Source organism: Pelodiscus sinensis, chromosome 25 (assembly GCF_052426305.1).
Source record: "Pelodiscus sinensis isolate ZL-2025 chromosome 25, ASM5242630v1, whole genome shotgun sequence".
Lineage (NCBI taxonomy): Eukaryota > Metazoa > Chordata > Testudines > Trionychidae > Pelodiscus > Pelodiscus sinensis.
This window is the reverse complement of record NC_143076.1, coordinates 5973224-5994933: the sequence shown is the minus strand read 5'-3', so window position 1 is coordinate 5994933 and position 21710 is coordinate 5973224. Positions and strand designations below refer to the sequence as shown.

The window sequence follows — 21710 nt, the reverse complement described above, 5'->3', positions numbered from 1 at the left end:
CAGGGTCTGTTCCCATAGACTTCTCAGGGTTCCTCTGAAAGGTCAGACTGATCTGGCAACACCAGTAGTGTCCCAACTATGTGACCTCCTGGGACATGAAGAACTTTCTGTGTGTGTATGGCTGTGGAGAGGTGGCTGGAGCACAGAAGAGGGAGGGGATAGTCCTACCCAGGCAGGCATGGAACTTCAGTTCCATTGCTTCTCTGATAATTGCTACCCCTCTGATAATTGATTCTCTTGTCTCATCATTTACACTCGTGCCGCGGGGGGTAATGTGATTAATGTGACCGTAAGATGCTGGAGACGTCAGAATTCTCCAGTCACTCACCTCAACAGTAGTGATACCACGTGAGCCAGGGAAGATTCCCGTAACATCACCTACAGGACACAGGGAGTATCTGACTGTGTCAGAAGCTGGGAATGTGTGACGGGGGTTGGATCGTTTGATGTTTCCCTGTTCTACTCATTCCTCTGGGCCACCTGGCAATGGCCACTGTCGGCAGACAGGACACTGGGCTAGATAGACCGTTGGTCTGACCCAGTGCGGCCGCTCTTACGTTCTCATCGGCTGGACCACGGACAGAGGAGAAGTCACAAGAAAAAAAGGGATTTCACACTAGCACATGGCCCCAGAGCAAGAAACTGAAAGCAAGCAAATGCCACAGGCCAGCCTTTTTTAAGCAAATGTTTATTTATATCAAAATACAAAACATTTCTGAAGCAAAGTAATGTTACATGAGGAGCAATTCAATGTTAAACGTTATCGATTCCAAAATCCATCGTTCTCCTACAGAATGGCTAGTTTTACGTAACATTGCAACACTGCCATAATTTCTTAATTGGGTACATTTTTTTTTAAATCAAATCTATGGTCATGCAATGTTACTGGTGATGAGTTGTTTAGTACTCAGCAGGCCTTAAAATACCAGCAAGTGAAGGTCTAGGGACTAGCCAGTCACATTAAGGCAGGGCTTCACATTAATTTCCCCCTAACGTTAGACTCTGTGTTTCAATTGGCAGTAGCCCAAGTGCCTCAGCGGCCAACATCCTTGGCAGACTGACAGAGTGGATTTATTGCTTAGAGCCACCCAACCAGAAGCGGGTAGGAGTTGCCTCCAGTGAATGTGAATCAGGTTAGCTCTTCATTTGGGACAGGCAAAGAGTGCCGGGGAGAAGGACGACTAAATGCTGTTTGACAGAGAGAACCAGGCAAAGTCAGTGTTTCTTTGGCCCGAGCAGGTCTAGTGCCAGCATGGCTGAGTTGGAAGATTTCTCCCGCTAGAGCCAAATTCCCTTGTTCTGTAACACCCAGGCCCAGCCACAGACCTCAAAAGTGGAGTGCATCAGTGCAGGGGGCAAGAATTGGGCCTGCAAACTCATCAAGGGAAACACTAAGATTCCTGAGGGTTCTCTGCAGTCAGCTTCCCAGGAGACAGCCTGGGAGGGGAGCAAAAAGGAGCTGTCCCTCCCCAGGAGGTTGCATTGACCCTCCGAGACCCAAGAGGAAACATCCCTGTTTCCTCCCCTCATTACACTGTCAAGGGCCAGACAAAACTTGACCAATGTCCTTCCCCAGCAGAAATGAGGCTCCCTGCCCGGGCTCTGGAGTGACAAAATACTGGCACTAGCTAAACTTCCAGGGCCAAGTCCAGGACCTTACTGCCCCCTGCTGGTATTTTACAGACCTTCACAAAAACAGAGGCTGAGAGCAACAATACAGCTATCGGGAGATTATATAGAGCGCAGAATAAGTTTTGTATAAGGCTTTGGTACAGCACCATCATGTCTTGGATTTATTTCTAAATCGTTTACAGAAAAAAAAAAAGCTTACTGAAAAAATAGTGTTCTGTTTTTCTTCTTTTTTTTAAATTTTATTCTCTTGAATAACATACCTGAAGTTAAAAATTAACCCTCTAGTTGCCATTCGGGCTCAGGTCGCCTATTTTTGCTGTGTGCATCTGTGCAATTTTGACACAAAAAGGAATACGAAACTCAAAAACTATTGTTAACCTGGTACACAGCCTGCACAACTTGCAGCAGCGACTGGCATCGTCGCTACATGGGCCGGGCCCAGTGGCTAAGATTTGACATGCACATGTCAGCAACCGAGATCACGGAAGTTCAGTTCAAATCACGAACCTTTATTAAAGAAAGAAAACCACAACAACGCACATTAAGGAACCAGTGGGACAAAAGTTTCTTTTATTATTGTTATTTAAAAAAAGTCAGTTCCACTGGCTACCATTTAAACAGCACCAAAGAGCACCCTAATGTGTGTTATACATTGTAATACTCGACATTCAAAAAATGGAGACGAGGTTGAATGGTCTTCAAGGGTTAAAGTCATTTTTAAATATAGGCAAGTTGTCTGAAAAAGAAAGAAATAAAAAAAATACCCTACACAACAGAAGATCACTTGGAGTTCTACAAAAAAAAACCCACTGGTTGAACAGGGAATTAAACCGTTAGAGGTCTGTGGAAATTCAACAGGGTTCCACAGGCTCTAAACTTATCACATTGAATAGAAAATGATAAGCTTTATATAGGAGTTGCAAACTAGCCTACACAATTCTATAGGGATATAATTTCCTACTAAATTCCATAGGATGACTCAAGAGACCAACAGAAAAGTGGTCATTTGTTATTAAAATTCAGTAGGGTTTTCCCACAAGAGAAATACAAACAAAGTCTGCACAGAAAGTCCTAAGTTGTCTTGTCTTAAATTTTGAGACTGAGTGGTAGATACGGCATCCATGCCCCATCGTAGGGTCATTCTAAAAGAAGAGTAAGTAGTTACTAAGCACAGGGAAGAAAGGAAGGTGTGTATGCGAAGCCCATAGAGGGGAAAAAACTGATGGGGGGAAAAAGCATCTCCAAGACCACCAGCCCGTCTAGATCCATTCTGCAATCAGCAGCCCTCATGCCTTGCACTGGCCGTTGTGAACATCACCGGGCAGAAGTGGGGTTGGACCAGTGTTCCCTGTAAGCTGGGCGCTGTTGTGACCATTCAGGTGAAATTCAAATGCTGCCCAGCAGATTAGCAGAGTGCCCATCAATAGGATTTTTGTTTCTTCTGGTGGTGCACATGCCTCAGCGCACATAAAATGTATTCCACGCATGGATGAAACGATTAGAGGGAACATTGGTTGGGACTGACCTGAAAGGTTAGGTAGGCCCTTAAGCATTTCTGGGCAGGAGAATGGATGGGACATTCCAACCAAGCAGTCACACGGCAGATTAACACAAAAGAGTGCTCAGGAAAATCCCTTCGTTACCTCTGATCCTGTAGGGGGCTTCCACATAAGCTCTCTAGGTATTACAAGGCCCATAATGAAAAGCCTTTGACTCCCTGTGTTCACGTCCCCTCCCTTTTACTTCTCATTTTAAGGTTTTTAAAAATCCCGAAGTTCCCAGAACCACCATTTAAAGCAAATCCCTCCAACACTTCGCCCCGCAAGAACCCCAACAAAACCTGCATTGCACTGGACAGGGGCATGGCAGATGGATGGACACTGGGGCTGGTGATTAAAAAAAAACAAAAAAGAAAGTGGACAGACGCATGTCTCCAAGGTTTCTCCCTAAATGCTAGTGCATCAGGTTGGAAACGAGGTGCCGTTGGTTTGCATTTGGCATCAAGAGAGTTAATATTACTGTAGAAAGTGTGCTTCATAAACGTCTTTTCTCCATTATTTTTCCTCTTTTTTTCTGTAAGTGATTTCTGGGGTGGGGGGAAGATGGGGGAAATGGGAAAGCTGCTAACACCCCTGCCCCCTCCCAAAAAAACCATCACAATGTGAGTGTTCCAAACTCAGAGAGCTGTCAGCCACACAAGCGAACAAGGTAACCAAGGACAGCCCTTGTCCTTCTGACTGTTTCACTCGTTTACTGCTACTCAATGCAATCTAGACGTGCCATCTACCATGCTTTTCTTTGAACAAATCTTGGCTCGTCATTAGAAACACTCCCTTAAAAAAAAAAAAAAAAAAAGAATAAAAGATCAAGAAACATAACAGGATATACTGATGAAAGAAACTGCACCGTTTCGAAGAGTTTGAACTCCTTGCAAACGGGTTACATTCATGCTTTAGCCGGTCGGAGTTACCCTGGTACAGAGCGTGGTGTACCAGGCTAGTTTTGGAAGTGACTGTGATAGTAGCACAGCGTAGCTCAAAGGGCTGGTTCATGATACCGTTCCACCATGCAGTGCCTTCTTGGGAACTGTGGAAATTTCCCAAGGTAAGATCTCGAGTAAGGGACTGGAGCCGGTTCTATATGAAGAGTGCCCTTAGGTCACCTCTGGTGGATTTCTTACTCTGTGCCCCATTACCTACTTGCTTGCTGTACAACCCCTTTGGGTTAAGGAAGGGGGATGGAAGATGTTGAAGTATATTTTGCAGTTCTTTTCTATCTTTGCTCTTTCCTCCTCGCGGGAAAGTCACAAGTAAGAAGACTGCTAGCAGGTGACCGTTTTCAGTACGGAGGCAATGGGCGATTCTGTGTCCCTCGAGCGTGTATCCCTTCGTGTCACATCACCAGTCATTTTCCTCGGAAGCCACGCATGGTTTGTGGTCGGACGACACAAAGAGCTTCTCCAGCCACAATCCACGGCTTTTTAGGTCCGCCAGACTATTGCTGGCTGGGCTCTTAAAGCTGGAGCCCATGACACAAACCAAGCGATGTGGGCAACACGCGCTCCTTCGCCTGCGCGGGAACAGATCAGTGTGATATCTGGAGTGTGCACACCCCTCGCAGCCACACGATCAGCGTCACACAGACTATAAAAGAATCCTACAGCCGTAGGCAACTTGCCTATCCCACTGGCAGAGCTGTTTCCGTGAAGAGACCCAGCAGGAGAGGGGAGAGAAGATGGGATTTTCCACATCTTCCTTCAGATTTTAGACCATGCTCATGCACTTGTGACGGGCCTGGTTACTCTGCAGAGTGGGGAGAAAGGTCACCCACAAAGCACACATGCTAGAAAGGAGACCAAGCGTTTACAGCTCTACGCGGACTCAGCTATGGAAGTTACATGGCCACGTCCAAGGGAACCAGGCCACCTTTCAGCAAGAGAGAGGCAGGCAACGGGGCCAGTGATGGGAGGAGCGCGGCCTGCGCACTCCAGAAATCCTCTCCATGCTACCATTTCCCTGACCCGCACTTCTGCTTGTTCCAAGTCCAGGGCGAAGCCCTTTGCTCAGTATCTAGCCACCAGCTCAGCCTCAGTCAGCAAATGCTGACTGGACCTACGGGAGGTTCTGCCCGGGCCTCCGACTTCAGAGCATTATGGGAACAGTAGCCAACACCTCCCCTTTAGTCATCGAGAGCCTGCGCCTGCTCCCACTGAAGCCCCAGGTAAAACTCCCACTGTCGCCAGTGGTGCAGAGTCAGATGCCCAAAGAGGAAGAGAAAGAGGTAGAGGGAGCCAAAAGCTCCAAGCCTCGAGTCCACATAATACTACTTAGCACTTTGCAAGGCCAAGATTCCAGCTTCAAAGCGCTGCAAACAAGAACGCCTCAATCCTCCGCAGGGGAGGTTGGCTCCTAGCGTATAAGCCCAAAGGCACTCTGGGAAATGAGCATCAGAATCGGGATTAGCGCTCAGGACTTCCTACGGCTCATTCCTGAAAGCAGATCCCACGTTTCCCAAGGTCTTGAGCCAATCCTCGGTCTCGGAGAAGTCCTCGGGAATTCTGCCACTCGTCTCAAGAGAATCCGTTTGTCTCTCCCACCTGTCGTACAGCTAATGCCCCAGCATGGTGACCGCTCCCCTTTCTGAGCTACACAGCTCAGCTACACAGGTCCTTCTGCTCTTCTCTGCCTGTGGAATCTCGGTGGGTGACACAGGGCCGGGCAGCAACGGGAAAATGCAATGGAAACCCAGTGTGAGGATTCTTGGCAGCCCTTCTGCTTACATTTAAAGAGAGTCTTTCCAGTCTTTCAGAAATTACCTTCCCCCTCGACTCACCCAAATTCAGAGTCTTGTCTGGTTTGGCTCAATGCTGCTTTGCAGAAAAACTGGAAAAACCCATCCCTAGTACACTCTATTGCACCCACCATGCAGTCACCAGTCCTGCCCCAGTACAACTCCAGGAGAAAGGGAGCAGGGTTTTGTTTTCATGCAGGAATGGGGGGTTATTTTATGGAATGCACCCTGCAGGGCAGGAGGAATTGTGGGGAGTTAAAACTACACCTGCACTATCTCTGCTTGTACATGTTGAAACTCTCCACTCCGGCACACACTGATCCAGCAACATCCGTGGTCTGGCATGATTTTAGTGAGCTGGATGTCCACTTAGCATGGGTGTGGCCAAGTTTCTCGCTGTCCCATAAAGTTTGCTTACAGCCACCAGTCCTGACTCAGGGTTCTGTGCTGTTATTTAGCTCTAATTTACCCCAAAATTCTTGTAAGAGCCCAGTGAGCAGTGGAAGTGTTGGTAATGCTGTTAGACAATATTGACCTCCCATGGTCAGGCAAATTCTCTGATTCAGCACCAGTCAGGTCCCGAGGGTGCCAGACTAGAGAGGTTCAACCTTTACCATAGACAGGACTTCGGGTGAGAGGACAGAACAAGGCAGTCCCACAGGACACCAACCGAGGCTTTAAAGTCCGGGATCCTTTTAGGACAGGTATAGAGTTACCTAGATAGATGATGCTCTGTTACAGTGTGCAACTGAATTCCATGCTACAGTGTGAAACCTACAGACAACGTGCCCCTAACTGAAGCGGTCTAGAGGTCACACGAAGGGCTCCCTGGAAACCTCCGACGTCTCCATGCCTTCCCAAGCTTACCAAACAAATCCACTCACAGCCGTGCTTCCACTGAGGATGCCCTGGAAACTGGAGGCCTCCAGCAGACAAAGTCGATAGCTGCTGAGAGCTGCTCCACTCCAATGTGCTGAACAAAACAGATCATCTTTAAACGTCAGCTACAGCTGCCCGCAGCCCCACTCATCCCCGCCAGTGTCACTGAGTTCTGCAGGTTTTGTAAAGGCAACAAAACACTCTCCAAGACAGAGGGACCACAAGGCTTGGGAACCAATGGAAGCCACAGTGAGGTAACGGTGTTCCCTTCTTGGGCCTCCTACATCTGGAGAAGCTCCGGAGGGGCCCAGAACAATCAGCAGAACGGTATCCTCTTCAACAATATTACCAAATCCAACCTCTCTCTCCAGCTGTCCCAGACCCAGCTCATCCGATGCAGAGGCCGCCTGCCTGGGCTGTGAACACACAGCCATGCCACTTCCATGGCAATTGCAGAGGTGTTAAGGGCTTGGATTTCTTAATTGAAAACTAAAAGGCTCATTTGTTTCCCCATAAAAGGCTTTAAAAAAATAAAGGACAAATTCCCTTCTCAGAAAAATAAATGTCAAACATTGCCTGAAGCAGAAATACAGCCACAGGGGCCTTCTCGGTGCAGACATCCCTAATTCACAGGAGCAGCCCATTACCTTTCCCGTCACACGGGGCCTCCTAAAAAGAAGCATCCACAACCCTACAGATCCACGCAGAAGCAGCACATGGAAAAACCGAATGCTGTAATACTAGGCAAGATCTGCACACCCAGACATACAGCCTCCACTAGCTTAAACAAACACTCTCCCCATCCCCTGCATAGTGTTTTTACACTGGAGTGATAATGTACAATAGCGACAACTTCAACGCACTTCACAGATAAGCTGCACCACAGGCACGAATTGCAAGAACCGAAGTGAAGCAGATCGATTCAAAACTCATCGTAAAGGAAATCCAAACCGGCTGTTGTCCAGCAAGCTCCATGATTCCAGCAAGGGTTTAAAAAAAAAAAAATCACAGAAATTCCTAATGGACCCATCTGATCCAGAGGAAACCTTCAGCTGGGACAAGTTGTTTGGGCCACACAGAGGATCTGTTGCGTCACAAGGCCCACGATCACCCTAAGATACTGCGCTGCTCAAAATGGAGCTAAGCAAGGGTACAAAAATAAAGCAGACTGTGTGACTTACAATATATATACACACACACACACATATATATATATATATATTTATCTATATTTATATATGGATGAAGAAGTGGAGAATTCTAAATGCAACACAATTAAAAAATAGTAGCTCTGCTCCTGCTGTTAGATTCTCTCCACCTCCAATGGCCTCTCGATCTTCATGGACATTTTGGATGCATATTAATAAAGTACTTTCTATTTCAAAGGGAGAGGGAAATAAATTGAAAGTATTTAAAAGAAAGTAAATATATATTTATATAGTTTTATATACAATGCCATTTTCAATACACAAAGGTCATGTATTTATGGGATTGCACAGACACTGACCTGTCAAGTCAGTTTCATTCTCACCTGGTGTTTCAGAAACAGGAAACGTACATGCAATTTAAGGCCCCCGGATCAACATCTCCAAGGGAGAGGTATTGCCCCTACGGATGTATAGCCCCTGTGTTTATTCCTCAAAGGCATTTTAGCTTGTGAGCTCAAGAGGAACAGAAAAGAAGCCCTCCTGTTTCGAGACCTTGGGTTTGATCACACGCAATCTTGGGCCAAATTCTTCTCTTGGTTACATTCAGAGCTAAACTGGGTTGCATGGGGCACTTGGAAGGCAGATTTCAGTTCCAAATTTTGCTCTGTCCAGAATGAAAAGAGGATCAAGGAGATTCCTGGCCACACCGGGGAACAAAAGAAGACCTGGTTTCCCAGCTCCTTCACACAAACAGTGACAGCTATGTGACATCCCATCCCTCCCTCCACACCTCTCCAGAGCTTCCAGCCATTCAGCTACAGGACTATTGTCGGAGATCTGAAGGCCACCTGACTTCAGCAGAAGTTGCAGGTGTTCAATCTGCTCTTAGACTCTGTCCTGAGGCAAACAGCTGGCTGCCAGCCCCTCATTTCTCCGGAGCTCCAAGAACACACCAACTTTTTTTTTTTAATTTAAAAATCCTTACATAATCACTAAAAAGCATGCGTGCAACAGCTAACTCCCCCAGACCCACGCCAACCCCCTCCTGCCCTCCTCCCCACCTTAAAGTCCTAAGCCATGCATTTACCAAACTCCTGGAGACCCCAGGATTTGGGATGGGGATGTCCGCTCAATTGCATGTGTCTTGACGTTACCCAGTCCAACTGGATGAACTATGTAGTGCCGTACAGAAAACAAGGAACCGAGACTCAGGCAGTGAGAAGCCTACTCAATTAGAAGACGTGAAGGAGGAACACCCATCTCTAAAGGGATCATTGATGGGGACAGAACAAATTGATGGAGAACATTCCCTACATGGAGCGCATTCTGCAGAGCAGGCAAGGAAGAAATGAACTTATTTTCTGCATTCCTCAGCTCTCCTCTAAATCTAACTGCTTCAAGCTCCATTCTCGGAGAGCGGAATAAGGTTTGTGGCACTAATCATTCCATGAGAGTGTTGTGTGTGTGTGTGTGTGTGTGTGTGTGTGTGTGTGTAAGTAAACTAGTGCAAATTAAATTAACTCACCAATTGACACAAATCTCACATGTATAAACCTTGCCATCCACAGCTCAACTTAAGCGCCCATTGCTTAACGCACCAATGCGGTCATCACATTCCCAGGGGTAAGAGACTTTAACACAGTGAGTTTACCATCAGGCCTGGCAGTCCTGGAGCATTTCTCAAACATTAGCAAACTTCACAACCTTCTCTGTGATGCACTCTGTGTCTGGGAGATGAAGAAATAGAGGCACAGAGCAGGGAAGCGACTCACGCAAGATAAGAAACAGCAAGTCAACAGTGTAAATGGGAACTCAGACCTGACTCTCAGTCCTATGGTAAGACTCCATCTCCTCTGACTCTCCTGTGCACATAATGGCTTGCCGCTGTCGGCTATCGCCTTCCTACAGGGTGCACACAAGAGCATGCTTTTGGATAGACCAGTGAGCATGGCATTTACTGCTGCATTTTTGAAAGGGTAAGAGATGAACCCAGTCTACAAGCCAAGGGGACAGGCCAGTCAGTAACTTGCAGAAATACACTTGCAAGCTGGATTTGAACCCACCACCTTGGGCTTCAGAGGCCTGCCCCTTATCGGTTAGGCCATCCAAGGAACTGCAGCACCACCCCCATCTTCCATGGATGCTTTATCCTGTCCACCTTCAACTCCAGTGCTGGGCCAAGTGGTGGTGGGTGCCCTGCTCCTCCCCAGGGCAGGACTCAAGCTCATCCCCCCTAGCTATGGAGGCCAACGGCTTATCCACTGAGCCACCAGAGGCCCTGGCCCACTACCCTGCCTTCAGCATATGCCTTAGTCTGTCCCCCTTCCACCTGACTCCCACATGGGGCATGGCGACCGACCGGCAGTTTCCTGGAATGTTGCAAATATTACCAGCAATGACAAGTCTGTCGACTAGAACGCCACAGCTTGCGAGTGAGTCTTGAGCAGTGTTCGCGGTGGGAGGCTTGTGACTCTAAAGAGATTAAAACCACACAAAGTCCCCCTCCCCCTCCCCAGTGCAAACAGGAACCCTGTGCGACAGGCCACTTTATAGAAGTGTTCATCTTTCCATCAAGTTTCTGGCATAAGTCACTATGTGAGGAAACTAGCTTCAAATACCCATTGGTGCAATCTGGCATGGAGAACACTACATGTCTCAAAGCGAGGAACAAAGGAAGGGTTTCTGAGAAGAGCAGATGCAAAAGAGTTTTGTTTCTCCTCCTAAGTGACCAGAGACTAAAATCAATGGGGATTTTATATTAAAGGGCTTTTGTGTGTTTGTTTTTCACGACACTATAAAAAAGTCAAAGAAAAAATGAGGTGCCATTAAATCGCATAGCAGAGCATTTGCTGGAGAAAGGATTTTTGTACACATGCCTTTCCTGATCCTCCCCACGCATGTGCATGCTTCGTGTCTACAGCACTCTCTGGGCCAGCCAGTTTGAGAGCTGCTGAGACACAGATCCTCTGCCCAAGGAGACAATGTGAGCCGAGACATGGCAACACAGACAGCCATAAGGAAGTGTAAGTGCACTGGAGCCCACGGACACTCCCCCCAGTTCCTGACCCCCTGGAAAAGAGTTCTCCCACAGGCTGGTATATGCTTGGAGTAACCCCAGTCCAGTTAATGGAGTTACACGGGTGTAAACTCAGAGAGATCTGAATCCTGCTCTTATAAGGACACCAAAACTGAACAACTGCACTATTTTTCATTACCCCTCCTCAGGGTCGGATTAAGACCTTTAGAGGCCCTAAGCACGGAAAAGATTATGGTGTTCTCCCCCCCCATGCAATTAAAAATAAAAACAATGCTATACCGTAAAATTTTTTTTTTTTTTTTTTTGGTGCCCCTGCTTTGCTGGTGCCCTAAGCACATGCTTAGTCTGCCTATTGGGTAATCCAGCCCTGCCCCTCGCCTAACACAACACACTTCCTGACAAATGACTCCAAGGCATAGCAGCTGGAGCAAACTCAGATCTTCACACGTGGCAGCAAGGTATGCTCAATTCTCCCTCATTGTAAGTCCATCTGACACACCACAAGTATCCCCCCCATATGTGCACACACTGGAGCTACTTACTGACACACACCCAAGGCTCTCACACACACACGCCCCCCCCCCCCCAGGCGCGCGGGCGCGCTCTCTCACACACACACACACACACACACACACACACACACACACACACACACACACACACATCCAGTGTGCAACATGTGCCTCGGCAGAGGTTCAGGACTACATCAAAAGCAGAACAGGCTGCTGTCAGACAGCCTGAGGCCCTCTGTGGCATCGGCTTGGCCACCAGCAGCAATTCGCAGCCCTGCTGGAGAAGGGTAACCCTTGCCGGCCTACAGGAAGCAAAGCCACCTCTCCCTCCTGCGCCAAGAGCAGGGGAAAGTTTGAAATAAGCTCCCTTTTTGCATTGCCACGAGAGAAACTGTGCTGACTGCCCATTGGCCAGGACAACCACGTGGAGCGTCTGGTAGCCCAAGTCATCCGTTCCTCTTGCATCACGTTCCTGGTCATGCTGGGATGCAGTTATGAAGCCTTGGAGGTCTGTAGAGCAAATGCTGTCGGTGTTCCGTGCATTGAACATCCCTCAGGTCTGATGTTAGTTAGCAAACAAGTGAGAACCCTCAGCGCCCCTCTCTGAACCCCATGTCCCTGGGACTCTTTCCTGCCGGGATCCCTGAATACACCTCAAAATTCTCAGCGTGTCTGTGAGGAAACAGACTTTGCCTGACCAACCACCGCCTTGCCTTGCTCGCTCCCAATCTGTTCAGCGCCCTCTGTCCCTGCCACAGTCCCTACACAAAGCAAAGGCCCAGCCAACGGGTGAAGGCATAGGGCTACACCAGTGTTCCTTAAACTGTGTGCCGCGGCACATTGGAGGTGTACCGCGACTCTTAACTCCCCCCTCCCCTCCTGCCAGCGGAGACGGAAGCTCAGTTGGGACAACACGTGTGGCAATTAAAGGGGCCACAACCGGTTTTTTGTTTTTTGCTCAATAGCTTTCCCCCAGTGTTCCACATAAAAATAAAAAAAGATTGGTGTTCCGCAGTCTTAAAAAGTTTAAGAAACACTGGTCTACATGGGCCCAATAGAACCTGGTGTGGCATGGCGCCCAAGGCCCACTGACTTAGCACCAATACAACTGGCTGCTCCTCTCTGCTTCGACCCTTCCCAGTCCAGACAGCCCCTGGGCCAAACTCTTCTTTGAAGCAGCCCCCTTCTCCACTCCTTAGGCCAGAGAGCTTTAATGCAACCCATCAGGTTTTACACGGGTGCCCTGCAGGACTCAGCTGAAGAGGCTGCGAGACCCATTTCCATTACCTTGGTGCCATGATTCAATGATTTTAATTATTTGCAATGGTTAGCGAGAGAAAACCGCGGGTCCAGGTGTGGGGTTAAAGGACCAAAATGCAGGCCAGGCCTTGGTAACGTGAGTAGCCGAGACGGGTGCCCCATGCCCGTGTCTGCTCCCACACCCTGCCCAGACGTATTGTTTCCATCCCCTTCCCTCCCTGGCCTCCTCCCCACCCTGATACCAAACAGCTAACATCACCCCCATCACCCTCAACGTCCCCTTTACATGCAAATATATCAGAAGCCTGCGTAACTACATCTACCTCTTCTCCAACGCGCTTCTACATATTTATACAGAACCTATATACATCATCTCTCTTTCAGTTCCTCGGAAATGTTCCTTTCTGCAAAAGGATCAGTGGCCAGCTCTCGGCTGGAGTCACAGGTGAACCCCAAAAGGTTCACAGGAAGTGGGGTGACAGAGGGAGTTGGCGTTGATTTGGTCCATCCTCACTGGGAAATTACTTCTGCAGCCTCCAACTCCAAGCCTGAGCCATGAAGTTGATGCTTGGATCCCAACGTCTCAAAGGTCAGGTGCGTGTGGATCCATGGATTTGGTTCAAGCCTACGATTAAAACGAGATAAGTTGCCTACGCATGTCTTCATCTCTAGCCCATGCACTGGCAGACCGTACTGCCGGGAGGGTGAATCCTGCCTCGTTTTGCTGAGGACTCCTATCCATAAGCAACTGGCAGCTCTTGACCTGATCTGAGGTTAGTGACTTTTCCCAGCATCTAGCATTGAACATTGTAATCCATTGTAGCAATATAGGTCCCAAATCAAAGAGCTTATTATGATGTTTATTGCTGTAGTGCCTATACAAGCCCACACGATGTAGGTAACAGGGCAAGAGGGAGGCACTTGTTAAATACAAGCCAGAACATTTTTACTATGTTGTGCTTCGCCTATCTGGACTGTCAGGCCAGAGGTGCTGGGTTTCTGCACTAGTGACTGTCAGGAAAAAATAATTCAGCAATTAACGATCCTACATTGGGATCATCAGCCTGGCTCCAGACCCCTGTCCCCACACTGCACAGTGAAAGCAGAGTTCCCAACCCCAAAAGAAGGGAAACCGGAAAAAGAAACGGAAGAGTCCGAAAAACTGATCCAGCTAACACAGTAATGTCTGAAAGCTCATTATGGAGGGACTCCAATAACCAGCCACTAGGAGGGAAGACTAAGCACGGTCCCTGACTGTCAGGATGGCCAGCCAGGATGATCCAGGGGAGCTCAGCTACCTCATGGGTACATGAGACAAAAAGGTTTAAGAAACAAAAATTGTCTAACCCCAGCCAAGCCACTCAGGCTGATGATGTCCAGGGAGGATTCTAAAACACCCCTCCCTTTTTTTCTCCGACTCAAGTCTTGGCTGCCTTTCCCAACAATAAGCAGCAATTCTAACAATGGATTGTGTCTCAAATAAAGAGCAAATGCCAAATAGAAAGCCAAGTCACCAGGCGTCAGATATCACCCGAGTCTGGAGAAGGGGCCATAGGTAGCCTTGGGTAACAATGCTACGCGCAGAAGAGATGAACCGATATCTCCAGGAGAAGTCCAATCCCCACGCATGATGTTTACCAATCCCTCACGCGGTACCCCCACAGCAGCAATGGGGCACAGCACGGCCCCAACTTCATACACAGAAGCAGTGCATTACATCTTCGTTAGCTATCCACCAATTAACTTTTCAAAGTTATTTATTAAAATCTAGCCATTGCTTTTATGAGACTGTCATTAGGCTTCTACAAACAGGAATTTTTTAGGATAATTTGGTTTTTATATTGTTTATTAATGGAGGAACTCCACATTTACACCAGTGCATCCGGGAACAGAGTCTGACCCTTTGGGGCCTATGAAATCTGATTTCCTCAAGAATTTTGCATCCACACAAGTGCCTCTGAACACAGGCCATGTGTTTTGCTTATAGCCCTGAGAGCTTTACACCTTCTTGAGCGGCTGGACTGAGGGGGAAAACTTCCACTCCACCTCTATAATACAAAGGGACAAGGGACTTATAAATGCACATAAATAAATCAAGGGCCATATTTACACGAGACCCTTGTACCAACCTAGTCAGGTAATGGGTGTAACTCCCCTCACGTGAACACTTTCAGTTCGGTTTCAGAGTGCCTTAAAGCCTTGTAGCTTTCTCGTGCAGACACTGATATTATTTTAGGTGATGATTTAAGTGAGTTAGTTAAACTGGTACAAAAGGCTGCTGGACAATCATGTTAGAGAGACTTACTTTAGTTTTGCTTATAACAATTAGAAGCAAGTTCAAGTAAAGAAAATGAGCCACACTTAACCCCAACTGGGAGCATCCACTCTGCCTTATGCCCCATTTTAACTATAGCATTTTAAAATCTGACTCAGGTAACACCCTTGCCAACTTTCTCATGTAGGCAAGGCTTAGCTAACTGGTCCAAAACAATACATTTGATCTGCTTTCATTGATTACACTGAAAAGCTTAGCTTTTCACCTAAAACTCATGAGCGAAATTTCTCAGTTTAAAAAAATAAAAACTGATTCAAGTAGTAAGAAATAGGAAATGCTGTTCCCATCAGAAAATATATTAACCACGACAAACCAGCTTTGGGCAAAGAGCTAGCTTCTGGAACAGAAGAAGGAGAGAAAGACCATCTGGCAGACTCAGGAGTGATGCTGGTGAGCACTGTCCTTCAGCCTTACGTGGCAAGACCCATCAAATGGGCATCACAACAGCCCTATCAAATATGCAGTTAATGCTGAGCATTGTAGTGCAACTTTATCTCCCAACAGCAACTAATTAATCCTCACAACACTCCTATAAAGGTAGGTAATATTATTTTCCCCAATTTACACATGGAGAAACTGAGGCAGAGAGGTGAAGTGATTTGTCCAAGGCCACAGAAGGAGCCAGTGGCAGAGATGAAAATAGGACTGGGAGCCAAGAGCTCTATGCGCAAACCAGGCCTCTCAGTTCCATTTAATAAGGGATATCTTCACTTGCCAAGCCTACAATACGCAGTTGAATAGCTATCACGACATAATTCCCTGGGATTTCCATGGGTAGCTGACTCAGCATTTTCTACACACCTAACCAGAAACAGAGGCATTGTTGAAATTCTCCCTGAATGTATGGCTGAATACTGACTGCAACACCCAGAGATAGCGGGGCCGACTGTTTTCAGAAGTGTTAGTACCTTCACTCCCATCCTCCATACACTGCTGCCCATTTCCACAAGCAGCCTAGCTAGCCGCAACAGGAAAAGTTGTCAAAATCTGCAGAAATCTGGCAACTGAGACTGAGGGAAGAGGAGCTGAAGGATTGTGATGGGAAGAATTCTTACACTGAAATATCATTCTACACAGCAGGAAAACCGACTTCCCAAAAGGGACAAGAATCTATGGATGTGATGTTGTGACCTTGTAGTATTTACATTCAGGATACTCTGTAGAACGGGGGGGGGGGGGGGGGACACATTCCTGCTGCCGGTGGTGCATCACGATTCCCGTGAAACTTTGTGTTTTGGATGTTGCCTGGGATTTGTTAGAAAAACCAATAGAAGTGCTCATTTTTCCATCCGGAGTGCAGCCATAATTTTACTGAAGAGACCGTAACATTTCCCATTAGGACAGGTTTACATAAAAGGAATTTGGCTCGGGAATTTTTCTGCCGTCTTCAAGAACAAGGTGTATTTGTAGCTGACCAAGAAAAATAACAAAGTTTTCAACAGGGTGGAAACGGGAGAACAAACTGGCACAACTCAAATGTCCTAGACTGCCAAGGTCAAGAGAACCCACCTCCTCCCCATTAGAAGGCCCCATCGGAGTCTGGTTGTGAAAGTACTTTGCAGAATGAGAGTCAATTTGCCATAGCACAGCATCTGCTATGGTTGCAGGGAGTCAATATTTTTTCCCTTCACGCCCAGCACTTCTCCCCCTCCCCAACATTATCCACAAATAGTAGCCAAGATCACAGAGATGGAGAGGAAGCAACTGCAAAGGCTAAAAGATCATCTGAAGAAGGAAAGATGCTTCCATGAGGCTCACTGGCTGGATTTCCCTTTCCAGCTCTTCTAGGGCTCACAGAGCTGAAAAAGAGATAGAGAGGATGGCAGCTCCAGTATCTAAACGTTGAAGGCTGTGAAAAGCACGGGGTCTTTGCTCAAAGCTTCTGCAAAAGAAACAAGTCCTTAGAATGCTGTCCAAATGAGTTGGCATATTCTGCCGCGTGCATCTAAGTCTTCTACGGCTATGTAAGTCAGGAGACTGAAAGGGTCTTGAGGAGACAGTCGTCCCAAAAGACTGCCTGGTTAATATGAACAGGTCCCGCAAATAGCTCAGAAAATGCTCAAAAAGCAAACATCCTGCATGGATGGTCACAAAGAAAACAGAAAAAGGAAGCATTTTTGCAAGTGAAGTGAAGTTTGCCCTGTTCAGAGCTGGCAGACCATCTTTGCAACTCATCAAAATAGAGTTTCAGGGAGACGTACGTGGTGTGCAGACATTCATAAAACACTAGAACTGGAAGGGTCTTGAGAGGTCATCAAGTCCAGTCCTGTGCCCTCATGGCAGGACCAAACACCATCTAGATCATCCCTGATAGATGTTTGACTAACCAGTTTTTCAATATTTCCAGCGATGGAGATTCCACAACCTCCCTCGGCAATTTATTCCAGTGTTTAACCACCCTGACAGTTAGGAAGCTCTAGCTAATGTCCAGCCTAAACCTCCCAAGCTACAATTTAAGCCTATTGCTTCTTGTCCTATCATCAGAGCCCAAGGAGAGTAATTTTTCCTCCCTCCTCCTTGTGACCCCCTTTTAGGTACTTAAAAGTTGCTATGTCCCCTCTCAGTCTTCTCTATTCCATACTAAATAAATCCAATTCTTTCAGTCTTCCCTCAGAGCTCATGTTTTCTAGAACTTTAATCCTTTTGGTTGCTCTTCTCTGGACGCTCTCCAACTTCTCCACTTCCTTCCTGAACTGTGCTGCCCAGAACTGGACACAGTACTCCAGCTGAGGCCTGATCAGTGCAGAGTAGAGCGGAAGAATGATTTCTCGTGTCTTGCTCACAACACTCTTGTTAAGGCAGCCCAGGATCACATTTGCGGTTTTTGCAACAGTGTCAGACTATTGACTCATTGTGCTACCTCTCTGCACAGGGGCCAATTTCACCTATGGCTTGGAAGCAGGACTAAATAGCCGACTTCTGTGCAGTGCCACCAACTGGAAGCAGCCCAGAGTCTTGTGACATTAGCATACATGGGCATACGCCCACAGAATGAAGTCTTCCTCAAAGCAAGCTAGGAACCTTTAAGCAGAGATTCCTACAAAAATTTGAGATGGTACCTCCCGCCAACTGCTTCCTTCCCCCTTGTCAGAAGTCTTTTTAAAAATCAGACCCAACAACTGGCCTGTTGGACCAGCGCTAGAAATTAGTTTCTGGTTTTCTCTGTGGCACTAATGTCTGTCAGCTGAAGTCACAGGGGCTCAGGTTTTACCCCTAGAGTGCAAGAGACATTCGATCCAATCCAGGTCCTAGTGGAGTATCGGGCAATCCCTAAAACACACAGTAACCAAAAAGATCCTCATTCAGGCCACAAGCAAAGCTGGTTTCTCACCTAGCCAGGGATACCAACTATGTACTTGCCAAAAAGCCCTGAGCCATGCTCGAGATTCAGATTTTGTCCAGAGTATCCTCCTTTCACGTGCAAATTTGTTGCTCTGAACCTAATCAGGATTTTGAGGTTTCAAAGTGTGCCGTAATTTTTATTATTATTTCTGAACAGCAGATGAGCTGGGAAACATCTTTAAAAAAGGTTTTCTGGGGATATTTCTAGGTGGGCTGAAAAGAGAAAAGTTTACCTTAAATTTCACCAAATAACTGACTCAGAAATATTGCTTAGTCTAAACTGCTCACTTTTACAAAGCATCTGAAACTCTTGGCTGCTTCTCCAACCCCCCGAGCCCTTCGAAGTTCAACCATTAGCAAAAACAATAGCCAAAGCTTGTGTTAACCATAGCAAGACTGGGAAATACATTGTGGGCATCCCCACTTAAAACAACATCTTGGGAAGTATATGAGCGAACAGCCTTTGCCATGGAAACAGTGCAAAGAAGTACGTAAGTCTTCCCAGGATCTACCTGAGACATTTTCTACATCCTGAAATCACTTAAACAAAAAATGCCCCCATGAAATACTTTAAGAAGTGTAAGTGTGTTATTCCCAGGCAGGATACGATCTTAGCACTCCACCACAAGGGATGAAACACACAAAGACCTGGATGCACCATTTGATCCTGCCTCTTAGAAAGTACCTAAATATTTATGAATACAGGAATATCATAATACTCAGCATTTATGTAGCACTTTCCCGCTGTAGACTTCTAGGTACTTTACGAAGGAGCTTAAGTATCATAATCTCCATTTTACAGATGAGGAAACTGAGGCACAGAGTGGTTACGTGACTTGCCCTAGGCCACACATTGAGTCATTGGCAGAGCCAAGATTAGAACCCAGGTGTCCTGATTCCTAGCCTCATATTCCATTCACTACACCAGAGCTGCCCTTCTTATATAGACCTATGCAATCCAGAGAGAAACTGATGGCCACGTGAATCAAAGAAACTGGGATAGAAAACACTCTGGTGAAGAACTGGAATGGCATGAGTAAAAGGAGGACAATGTAACTCCCCAGACTGAATCATGAGAGCGCTAAAACCCAATGCACCTACACCCACATTCATGCTACAACGGAGGTGGAGGTGACAAACCAGCAACACATTTAGAACTGATGCAAGGTGACAGAACTGGTTTTTACTGCCTGCTGCTAGAAGCAACTATTCAACTCCAGGGACCAAAAGTTACCACCCCAAAGCCTCCTCTCAGGCATCGTTGTATTCGCCCAGTTTATGTTCATTAGTGGGGCAAAGGGCTGATAGGTGCAGGCTGACGTGTTGCAACTCTCACTTTTTGGGGGTACACAGTCGTAGCTTATCCATTCACACTCTACACAGAAAATCCATCCTTGCTCCTCCTTTTGCAGCAAATCATAAAGAATGCCAACACTCCTGTAGTGAGACCTTGTATTCTAAGACTTCACTAATTTTACAAAGTAAACTAGAGAACATTTACTAAGAATATGAAGAAGCATAATAAATTGTCAATCTACACCACCCTCATCCAAGTTGACAAAGTACAGTGTGGGATAGAAGATCCTTGGTTTTAAATTCTCCCCCTCGCACACCCGATTTTGCAGGCTTGCAAAGACATGTTATCATAAATTAACAAGCTTTGAGAGTGTGCAGGAGTGTGACCTTGCAAGATAGCCTGGAGTTCTGCAGGTTTTGTGGACAGAAGTAAAATATTTGTGGTTTTGTTATTCATCATCCTTGCCCAAAAAGGCGCAGGGGCAAGGAGATTTTGCGCTGGTAATATTTTCTGGGATAATTTTGCAATGCATTATTCTAAAGTAATCAGATTAACTGAGTTATCAATTCCAATCTGGATTGTTTTGTCACTTAATTGTTTGTGGAATCCAAAGGATTCCTGTGAATTCACATCATTTGCTTACTTCCATGTTTCTACTCAAACACACAGGCTACGTCTACACCGGCATGATTTTCCGGAAATGCTTTTAACGGAAAAGTTTTCCGTTAAAAGCATTTTTGGAAAAGCACGTCTAGATTGGCAGGATGCTTTTCCCACAAAAGCACTTTTTGCAGAAAAGCATCCATGGCCAATCTAGACGCGGTTTTCCGCAAAAAAGCTCCGATCGCCATTTTCGCTATCGGGGCTTTTTTGCGGAAAACACTACTGTGCTGTCTACACTGGCCCTTTTGCCCAAAAGTCTTTCGGAAAAAGACTTTTGCCCGAACGGGAGCAGCATAGTATTTCCAGAAAAGCACTGACGATTTTACATGAGATCGTCAGTGCTTTTCCGGAAATTCAAACGGCCAGTGTAGACAGCTGGCAAGTTTTTCCGCAAAATCATTTGATTTTGCAGAAAAACTTGCCAGTCTAGACACAGCCACACTGTATAAATACATTGCAATCTGCACCTATGTTTTTTTTTTTTAAATTGATGCGTATTTTTGGAAGCCAGGATGTAAAACCTCATCCTTCTTCCAGGGCTCATAAAACAGAGAGGGGGATTTGAGGGACCACAGAGTCTCATGACAGCCCTAAGGTTGAACCCTCTTGCTCTGAGCCCTGCATGCCCCAACCTCACCTTTTTCTGCTCCTGGAGAGGAGCCCCATGACATGGTGGTGGGTGAGGCGAAAGTATTTTCCCCTCCCCCCCCTCTAATTTAGGATATCCTCCCCTCCTTCCCACCCCATGACCTGCATTAAATGGAAGGTGTCCTGTGAAGGGGAGAGCCTCTCCCAGTGGGCAAAGACTGGATGCTGGGTTCCCTGGATGCGATACCAGGCAGACTGTGCCCAGTGAGACGCAATCGCTTTTGCACAGTCAGCCTGTTGGTAGGAGAACCCAGCCTGAAGCTCATACCCCATCTCTCCCCACGTGTGTCAATAGGTCACGAGATCTCCCCTCCCTCCCCCTCCCCCCTTTGAACCTTGTCTGGCTGGCGCTACGCTAAAGTAAGGTGGCGTGCCCGCCAGAATCATCATGGTCCACGCTGTTGAGAATAGCCGTCTGGTCCTCAGGGAGCTGCCGGTGGCAGAGGTCATCCTTCAGCGCTGAGAGGCGAGCGAAGGGATCCTGACGAGAGTGTCTCTTCTTCTTGCGGAGGGAGACAGCTTCGTCAGGCCACAGTACCTGAGAGTTGGGAAGTTGCTGAACCTGGGAGGCAGAACCATCTGAGGAGGAAGAGGGAAGGACAAGAAATAAAGAGGATTAGTTGTCTATCTGGGTGCCATGAGCAGATGTGGTGCTTTACAGAGCTTG

At 46.9% G+C, this 21710-nt stretch overlaps 1 protein-coding gene across 3 annotated transcripts in view; it reads right to left on the bottom strand.

Moving 5' to 3' along the window:
- Window positions 1-670: 670 nt before the first annotated feature.
- IGSF9B (immunoglobulin superfamily member 9B) overlaps window positions 671-21710 on the bottom strand; it is a 125613-nt gene continuing 104573 nt past the window's right edge. For all 3 annotated transcript variants that reach the window (XM_025190747.3, XM_089773391.1, XM_006135118.5), the window contains one exon: window positions 671-21622. In XM_025190747.3, the coding sequence (XP_025046532.2) occupies window positions 21399-21622 (224 nt within the window). In that variant the 3' untranslated portion in view covers window positions 671-21398. The remainder of the gene's footprint in view (window positions 21623-21710) is intronic.